Source organism: Hoplias malabaricus, chromosome 3 (assembly GCF_029633855.1).
Source record: "Hoplias malabaricus isolate fHopMal1 chromosome 3, fHopMal1.hap1, whole genome shotgun sequence".
In the NCBI taxonomy this organism is placed as follows: Eukaryota; Metazoa; Chordata; class Actinopteri; order Characiformes; family Erythrinidae; genus Hoplias; species Hoplias malabaricus.
Window position 1 is genome coordinate 67561631 of NC_089802.1, and position 9713 is coordinate 67571343.

The 9713-nt window shown below is 37.3% G+C and overlaps 1 protein-coding gene across 1 annotated transcript; it reads left to right on the forward strand.

Moving 5' to 3' along the window:
* Positions 1-731: 731 nt before the first annotated feature.
* On the forward strand, positions 732-8591 carry prelid3b (PRELI domain containing 3). The gene is made up of 6 exons (XM_066666630.1): positions 732-874; positions 2373-2541; positions 4259-4348; positions 4951-5021; positions 5625-5727; positions 5966-8591. Exons 1-6 carry the CDS (start codon positions 843-845, stop codon positions 6080-6082), a joined length of 582 nt encoding a protein of 193 aa, XP_066522727.1. The 5' UTR covers positions 732-842; the 3' UTR covers positions 6083-8591.
* Positions 8592-9713: the final 1122 nt, after the last annotated feature.

The following is a 9713-nucleotide window of genomic DNA, read 5'->3' on the forward strand; positions in this document are numbered from 1 at the left end:
TTATCTAAATATTATCTTATAAACTGCACAAGAAGATGATTTGAAGAGGTTTGTTTAGAAATATATGCCTTGAGTGATAATTCATCTTGATATGAACCTAAGCCAAAATTCATTTTTGTTTATTGATGAAACAGCATCCTGTGTTTAGCTTTTGTTCATAAAAACATGTTTGTTCATTCCCTTTCCTGGAAAAACTTGCTTCTCCTTTAAATGCGGCGAGATATGTTGAAAAGCTATTCTAAGTGAGATTTGAAAGTAAAGTGTTGCCCTGCATTTGCTTCATATGAATTTAAAAAAAAACATTAAAAAAAAACCTCTCACGGTCGCCATTGAATTAGCAATCGAATACATATACATTTACCGTGGTCTCAAACAGTGTTTAGTTTTCCTGTAAGTTTGTACTTGCTGAATATAGAACTCGTTCATTCATTCATCTTCTGTAACCTTAAGACCCCATTGGGCGCAAGGCAAGGACACGGCCTAATTCTCAGACATTTCTTATAAATGGTTTATAAAATTAATGTACTGAGCTGAACATAGTGTACCACACCACTCTCACATTACTGGGAACATTAGGAAATCCTTCAAGTGTCATTTTGCCCTTCCTTTTCTGGCTCCTTACTGCACATGAGAGTAAAATACATTCACTGATGTAAGGCAGCATGTGATGGGCGGAGGATTTTTTTCCGTAGAACATTCTCGTCTGATTCGCTGCCTGCAGTGGAAGTACGCAGAGTCCGTCGTGACCCCTGTCGGAGGGACGTACGATAAATGCACTTTGAGGAAGAGGTTGAAAGCGGTAACATCAGCGCTTTGCCGGTCAGCATTCCGACTTTAAAGCCATGAAGATCTGGACGTCCGAGCACATTTTCAAGTGAGTGTTGAATGCTTAGCAGTTTCCTCTTAACGGCAAAGTGGCGTTAGCCGGCGTCGTTTGTGATACTGAATTTGTTTCGCTAAGTCGTTTTAAGTTGCAAAGAATATTGTCACGTGTTAACGTACTTAAAGCAGACTATATAGCTTTACTTTGATAAATCGCTATTTGATGCGTTAATTAGGTTTAGCACGTTTGCCTATGCCAGTTAATACTTGAATTATATTAACTACATTTATTAAAAACGCAAGCCAGGGAGTTAGCAAGGGAGCTGCCTCTAGCCGCGCATTAGCTTGGTGGCTAACCAGCTAGCTTTAAACTTCGACCTTGGCTACCCCTGTATCTAATATTAGTAACGTTACATTTGATTTAAGATGTTTGTTAACCGGACACTAAATTGTTATATAGCTAGTAATCTGGCTGTGAAAAAATATAAATGTTAGTATAGATGCATGTGAAGGGTTTATGTTTAAGCTTTAGTTAAATATTCGTGTTATTTTACAGTGAATCGTATTAGAAACTGGCTGGATATCTAAATGAGCCAATTTGGGATACTTTTAGATATCATTAATGTGCTGTTTTATGTCTTACATGTGTATATACGTTACATTTATTCAAAGCAACTTGGGCTGGCGCTTTTCAATGGAAATGCTTCAATAATCGTTGAAACATACGGGTGTGGTAACGGTACTGTAAATTACACATTGAAACAAAGACAGGGGCTGTTAGTTTCTGGTCTTTCTAACTAATTTCTCAGTCTTTTACAAAAAATAAATTCAGTCTCGGTGTTCCGAGTTAGCGGCGTCCCTACGACGTTTGCATTTGTCTCATTATATCATTATATAGACTGCGTAGAGATCAGTTTACATGTTTGAACACGATGTACAATAAATGGTACAAGCTGGAGCTGAACTCTCAACTCTGGACCTGCTCCACAGTTCGCTTTTAGACTATTGCATTCCAGCTCTACTGCATGGCATTGCGTAACTATCCTTGACAGTAGTGTAACCTTTCACCTACATGATGACGCTGTAAGACGTCACTTTTCAATGCCTTGAATGGCCATGGAGACATAAATGCCTGAGACAATAAGCTGACTGATAACATTTTTTACATTCATATTATTTCGTTTTTATTGATCCCCTTTCATTGATATTGTACAGGGTCCTGGGTGTCTGGGAAGATGCAAATTAAATAAATAATTTTTTATGTGTCATAATAACTATAATTATGTCCTTATTATCCATTGTGGTTGGATAGAGCTGAGCCATGCCTGTAGTCTTGGTACAGAGCGTTCTAACTCTGCTCATGTGAGCAGTTAAAGAGATTATATTCAGTGAAGTCATGCTTCTTGGGTCAGAAGGGCACAGCAGTACAGTGCACACAAACCAGCACACATTTGCCAGACTTTTAAAATTACATGGCATGCAAGTCCTGATATCTTGTCCTCATATTAAAACACTGTTGTGATCATATTTATTCATTTTCTTTTTTTAAGTCACCCATGGGAAACTGTGACTAAGGCAGCAATGCAGAAGTATCCTAATCCAATGAACCCCAGTGTATTTGGGGTGGATGTACTAGACCGCAATGTGGACCAGCAAGGACGCCTTCACAGCAAACGGCTTCTCAGCACGGAATGGGGCCTTCCTTCTATTGTTAAAGCAGTAAGAGCCACGTTTTCTTTGTAAAGTAATTCAGCCAGTTTTGTACCATACCAGAGCATCTCATACTAGGACATGCCCAGCACAAGCTATTCTGTTCACACACTTGGTGTCTTGTTTCATGCTGTAAACATTTGCAGCCAAGTGCACTGGTATGATTTAACTACTCCACTTGTGCTCATCAGCTGAAATGCAGACCTACTAGTAGTGTTATATTCATTTGCTAGTATTTGCATACTCTGAACTATGTGGTGTTCAACACGCATACCATTTCTTAAAGGAGACATAGTATAACTCTTTTATCACATTAACTCATGACGATCCTGGGGTTTTAATGAAATGTCTGTTACACGTATTTGTTAAAATACCACAAGGATCAGTCATCACTGCATCTTTCTACCCATGTCTAAACAGCCCTTCAGAACTGTCAGGTTAAGTGCCTTTACCTTTAAATGAGAAAGATCTGCAGCTGTGTTCAGCACACAGGAGTGAGGAGCATGTGATCAGAAGCAATGTTTTTTCACCCTGTTTAACCAGTACATTTATTTCTCCATGTGCTTTTTATTTTTTTTTTATTTTTTGGGCTCCATTTATTCTCACCTTTGTTTTCTTATATGGACACAGTTCCTGCACTGTGAATAGCGAGATTTATGTTGCTTTTCCACTGCATGGTACCTACTTGACTCTGGCACCTGGAGTGGGTACTTTTTTACCCTTGCTTGCCTGCTCTTCCAAGGGAACAGAGTAGGCCTAAACGTGAAGTGGCTCTCTGGCCCTGACTGGCCAGAGAGACTTTTCAGTCACCACGAAATGCAAGCATCCAGAACAAACTCATTCATTCATTATCTGTAACTGCTTTTCCAGTTCAAGGTCGCGGTGGGTCCAGACCCTAACTGGAATCATTGGGCGCAGGCAGGAATACACAATGGAGGGGACGCCAGTCCTTCAAAGGGCAACACAGACACACACACACCTACGGACACTTTTGAGTCGCCAATTCACCTACCAGTGTGTGATTTTGGACTGTGGGACGATACCGGAGCGACCGGAGGAAGCCCACGCGGACACAGGGAGAACACACCAACTCCTCACAGACAGTCACCCGGTGCAGGAATCCGCTCCATGTCCCTGGAGCTGTGTGACTGCGACACTACCTGCTGCGCCACCGTGCCGCCCCAGAACAAACTCACCATCTGTAAAATCTCTAATTTACAGCAGCAATCCCATTTCGTTTTATCCAACCCACAACAGCAGCTCATAAATCACACTGTGGTCTTTTGAAGAGGTTGAAACGCTCCTTGGGCTGGTGGCCGACAAAAAACCTCAGTGAGAGGCAGATGTGCAACAAGGAACGAAAAAACTGTTGATCCATGAGAAATGGGGTGAGGAGCCCCCAAAAAACAAATTCTCCAATAAAAACCTAACATGCTGATACACGACAAGTAAACAGCGATTAACATTATTGTCGCCATTGTGGTTTTCAAACCTGTGGTTCCTGTTAGAGACAGGGTTTTGTGAGGTAACCAGCTACATTTCACATGGCAGCTGTGCTAATTGAAAAGTGACCATATTTCTTTAAAACTGTTTGATCAGGTTTTGCTGCATCTTGTGAAGACTGCAGACACTTTAAAATTGTTTATTATTCATACACAATCACTCTTTTAATGTTAACTGTTAGTGATAGATAATAAATATCATATCTGTATCTTTGTTCCCACAGATAATTGGTAATACACGAACATGTACATACGTTCAAGAGCACTCAGTTGTGGATCCCAAAGAGAAAACGTTGGAACTACAGTCATCAAATGTAAGGATTCCATTTTTAACTAATGATCTGCGTGTATGATGTGTGTTATTGAAACAAAAGCAAGGTGTCGCTGCAGAGTTGCAGCTGTCTCTGATGCTGTGATCTTTTTAAGGCAGTGTTCCTTTTTGTTTTGATATTAGCTTTATTCTTGTTAAGTGAGATTTGGAAGTTTAATTATTTAACCAAATTGCACTTATTATTATTATTATTTTTTTTTTTTAAACAGAATTGTAAAGGGTGTTTAGTTTCCAAGCTGATAATTCAGTGCTAAGTTTTTTGGCAGTGGTTCAGTTATAAATTCTGTTGAGTACAACAAATGTTTAAAAACCTGAAACTGTTAATATGCTGAAACTCCTCTATTCCAGAAAACACTTGTGTGACACTGAACAAAATCACAAAGTGTAATTGATCATAGAGTAAACGGTGCCACATTTAAAGCTGGAGACTAATGTTTGTCCTTTTTACATGTTGTTAAGTGGTTTGGAATGAGACAGCCTGTTTGCATAAGCACACACTGCCCTGTTTTATTTTAAAATGTGCAATATTTTTTTGTGGAAAGTTTAAAGAGGACAAGTGTCATGTAAAAACTTGTATTTTCATAGATCACATTTACCAACATGGTCTCTGTGGATGAAAGACTTATTTACAGACCACATCCCAAAAACCCAGAACAGTAAGTACTGCATTTTGCCTATTGTCATATGAATATATTTCCCTATGGGATGTGGATATCTATAATGTATAAACTGTGTAGACAGAGTTTAAAAAGTTTGGGTATCTTGTGTCAAAATGCATGTATGTTTGTTTGATATTATTATTATTGGTGAAACAATAAATCATAAAACAAAATCTGATGTGACTTTTGCACTGGACACTTTTTTCTCAACATTCAGCAAGGAGCAGTTATGCATTAAATGTTCTCCTTATAGAAATGTGTGCTTACTGTTATTTAGAAAAATAGCTAAATTAGCTGTCTATGAATGTATAATGAAATAATCTTGCAGATTTTATACAATACCTTGTGGTTATTTTTTTAGTAAAGGCAAAGCTTTTCATTGGTAACATTAGGAAGGTTTGTTCAAAATGCCTTCTGGGAATTTTTTTGGGGAACAATTTACTTTTTTTTTTAAATACCTTTTAGTAGTTTACAGTAGTTCTCAGTTTACAATCTTATGTCCAAGACTAATGACTAGACATGTAAATGTATTGGATTTTGGGCTTTTGCACATATGATCACTGCTGATTGTTTTTATTTTTGTTTCTTCCCGCCCCAAAGGACTGTGTTGACACAAGAGGCCATTATCTCTGTCAAGGGAGTCAGTTTGAGCAGCTATCTGGAGGGGCTTATGGCAAGCACAATCTCAACCAATGCAGGAAAGGTGGGAATATTTTAAAAACAGGCCTCTTAAGTTTAAGCTATTGTTGCTCTTAGGAAAAATATTTTGTGTTGTCTTTTTGCTTATTTATTGGCATAAATATTTTTCCTTTAACCAGGAACATTTTTCCCATATTTAAAATGATCCACTGTCCCCTTCCATCATTTCCTCTTGAATTATGAAATACATCTCTCATCTTTTTTTTTTTTTTTTTTTTTTTTTTTTTTGCGCCTGCTTTCAGGGTCGTGAAGCAATGGAGTGGGTTATAAGGCGTCTTAATGCAGAGATAGAAGAACTGGCCATTACAGCGAGAGGCACCATACGGACACCCATGGCTGCAGCTGTCACAGAAAAATGACATTTAGATGTGTTTTCATTCTCCCTTAATTATATATTGTTTTGTTTTATTTTTTTAAGTGACTCTCTCTCTCTGTCACTGTGATTTTACACATTTACAACATTTTCCAGTTTCTGGAACAATGTTACCTCCGTCTCCCTCATGTTGTAGCGTCTATATTAGAGGCTAGAGGGATGGTAAATGTCAGAGAGTATGTCTACTTTACAAAAAAACAAACATACAAAAAAAAATTGGCAGAAGCTGACTGACTGTTCATTTGGGAACAGCCAACTTACTGAATGGCCGGGTGTGTTGAACAGCAATCTCATCTCTTAGGTTTTCATAGTTACTTTTTTACCACCATAGCATTTATTTCTTATTACATGCTGAATATGTGTAACATGTAAATTTGCCAGAATCGGGAAGTATACTACAAAGCAGGCTTTTTCAGTTTAGACAGGTAAAGAAAACCCAAATCCAAGCCTTTTCTTAGGAAAAGAGCTGAGGAACAGCCCTATCATCTACTGTTTAGGATTTAATGTACTTGGCTAGCACAAATTCTTGTGTGTGGGGAGTTATCTGTCACATAGCCAGAAGATAACTGAAATCCAAAGTTGAGTCTTTTTCAACAAGAATGTCATTCAGCTCTTTTGCTTTTAGACAGGCTCCACATTGAAATTGATGTTATCTGGCTAATCTGAGAAATACTTGTTTGGGTTACTGTCCCTAACCCCCCCCAATAGGGCTTTATGGAACAACCCTACTCAAAACAGATTGTTACACAATCCAAACTAATGACTTATGTTCATTTATAAAAGGTGCCATTTTTTGCCCAAGCACGTAGCTTTTACCTGAACTGCAGTGCAATTAATCTGGCTATTAATTTTCTTTTTCTTTTCGAAATTTCATCTGTTCAGCATGGACTGAGCTGTTTAGTGCAGCCTCAGCAATGCCCACACTTGAATAATTAACTACATATTATTGTTGTTGTTATAATTATTATTATTATTACTAATATTAGTACCATGTATTAAAATAGTTTGTATTGTTAAGTTAAATGAAGGGAACAAGATAATTAAGATGGTTTCCAGTGTCATGCAAAAATGTTATCTGCAAAAAAAAAAAAAAGTATGTGTAACAAGCACTAATTACACAGATTTCAACTATGTATCAATTTATGACCATTGAGGATCATTCATTTTCAAGGGAATTTACATCCATTGACAAAATATTGAAACAGCATCTCAAAGCATCTCAAATCTGCACTTAATTCAGATCATTTGCACGCTTTCAGCAGAAAGTGATGCTCCTGTTGACACCAGAAAATTGAAATTAGTGGAATCAAAGTATAAAAATGATTAGATATCAAAATAAGCTTCTTTAGAAATTTTTTACTAGTTAAGCTGCAAGTTAGCAGGAAAGGTTAAGAGAACATTGCACTAATGTTACTCACTCCAGCTGTATGTGCATAGTTTCATTTGTCAGCATATATTTATTTGCTTTGCCATGTTTTGGTGGTGTCTTTTGTAGGCAACGTAAGGACCTTTGTGAAAGATGTTACAGTGATAATTTATGGTTTTCTAATAAGTGGGTAATATGGTATCAAGTTGTATTTATTTATAAATATCAGTTTTGTACTTGTGACTAAATAATTATTCAGTAATTGCAACTGTAACTTATTTATTGTGATCTTAAAGTCATAACACCCAAAATATAGACTTAAATTGGAATAAGCAAAGCAGAAACAAGTGAATTATATTTTACAGCAGTAATCCCATTATAAATTCAGCAGAACTCATTTTTTTGGGATATTAACCTTAGCATTATAAAAAATATGTTGGTGGTGCAATTACTCAGTAGTTGTTTAGTAGCAACTAGGGATTCTTCATATATAAATATACTTTAAAACGAATATTGTATTACCTTATTATTGCATATTATTACAGATCCATATGTTATGTCTCTGTAGCCACGTCACAGAAATTTGTGCATAATTACTAAAGTATTGAAATGAATTGACGTAGTGGTGAACCAAAATTGTCTATGAATAGTTTTGAGAGAAACTGGCAAAAAGAGGGTCACATCACATCATGGAATAAGTGCTATTGAAATTGTTGAATGAAGAGTGGAAAGGATGGGTGAATGCAAACTTAGAACAAACAGGAGAGTCTAAATGTATGCCTACTTTTCTGAGGCCAAACCGTGAAAAGGTGGTGGGAGGTGCATATTTTCCTGGATAAAATACTTATTTATGTATGTATATTATTCCATGCACTGTTCAGCTAAAAATCTGACTTGAGCATTCATTAAACAAATGCAGGTTGTTACAGTTTCCAGTGTTGCAAAGTGCAAAAACCAGTTTACAGCTGAGTGTCTGAATGGATATATACCTCTTTTTGAAAAAAAAAAGTAATTGCACTTAAACTTAAAACTAAAATTGTTAACTGTGGGCCACTTGGTGTTACAGTACACCAGCATATCTGATGGAAACATCATGATTGTACTTCATGTAGTTTGGATAAACTTTACCATTTTGTCTGAAATAAAATTTGACAATAAAAAGATTGTTCATATGTCATTTTTGAGGAACATGTTTATTCAATTTAATACACATTTTGCATATAATTCACAGTTTATTGGAACACCCTGATGATGGTAAGAATTGAGACCATTCAGATTTTGATTCAGATTTTTCATAAATCCTCTTTGGTGTGTTGTTTCATGTTGTTAATTATTGCTGTTGTATTTTGTGTTGTGCTTGGTTTCTGTGGAAGGACTGGTTTGTGGAGTTTGTTGTAGCCTAGCATCCTAATACATTCATTCATTCATTCTCTGTAACCGCTTATCCAATTCAGGGTCGCGGTGTGTCCAGAGCCTACCTGGAATCATTGGGCGCAAGGCGGGAATACACCCTGGAGGGGGCCATCCTAATACATCTCTTTTTAAATGGTTGCTGTTTGTGTTTTTATTAAGATTTTTTGCATTGTCATTCCCAAAATTGTACAACCCCATTTCCAGACAACTTAGGACACTGTGCAAAATGTAAATAAAAATGAAATAAGACAATATTTTAAATGTTGAAACTAAAAAATGATTTTTTTGAAAAAATATATTCATTCGTTCATTGTCTGTAACCGCTTATCCAGTTTACAGTTGCGGTGGGTCCGGAGCCTACTCAGAAGCCAGTGCTTCACAGGGCGGCACACACCTATGGACACTTTTGAGTAACCAAGTTTTTGGACTGTGGGAGGAAACTGGAGCACCCAGAGGAAACCCACGCAGACACGGGGAGAGCACACCATACTCCTCACAGTCACCCGGAGCAGGACTTGAACCCACACCCTCCAGGTCCCTGGAGCTGTGTGACTGCAACACTACCTGCTGCACCACCATGCCGCCTAATAGTGCAACAATTCAAGAATAATGTTTCTCAACTTAGAATAACAATGACTTCTTCCTCTACAGTACATAATATCATTTAAAGATTTAAAAATCTGTTTGTAAGGCCTAAAATCAATACACAGAATAATTGGGCACAAGGTTCATTGCAGGACATCGCACACTTCTTCTCAAACCTATGGACAACCAATATATCTACCCACATTCCTTTTGGACTGTCAGTAGAAACCCATGCAGACACCAAACCCCTCAC

Coding starts and splice junctions, on each gene's coding strand:
- prelid3b (XM_066666630.1), top strand. CDS start 843: ATGAAGATCTGGACGTCCGAGCACATTTTCAA. Junction 4,349..4,950: donor TGGAACTACAGTCATCAAAT/GTAAGGATTCCA, acceptor GTATTTTCATAG/ATCACATTTACCAACATGGT. Junction 5,022..5,624: donor CATCCCAAAAACCCAGAACA/GTAAGTACTGCA, acceptor CCCGCCCCAAAG/GACTGTGTTGACACAAGAGG.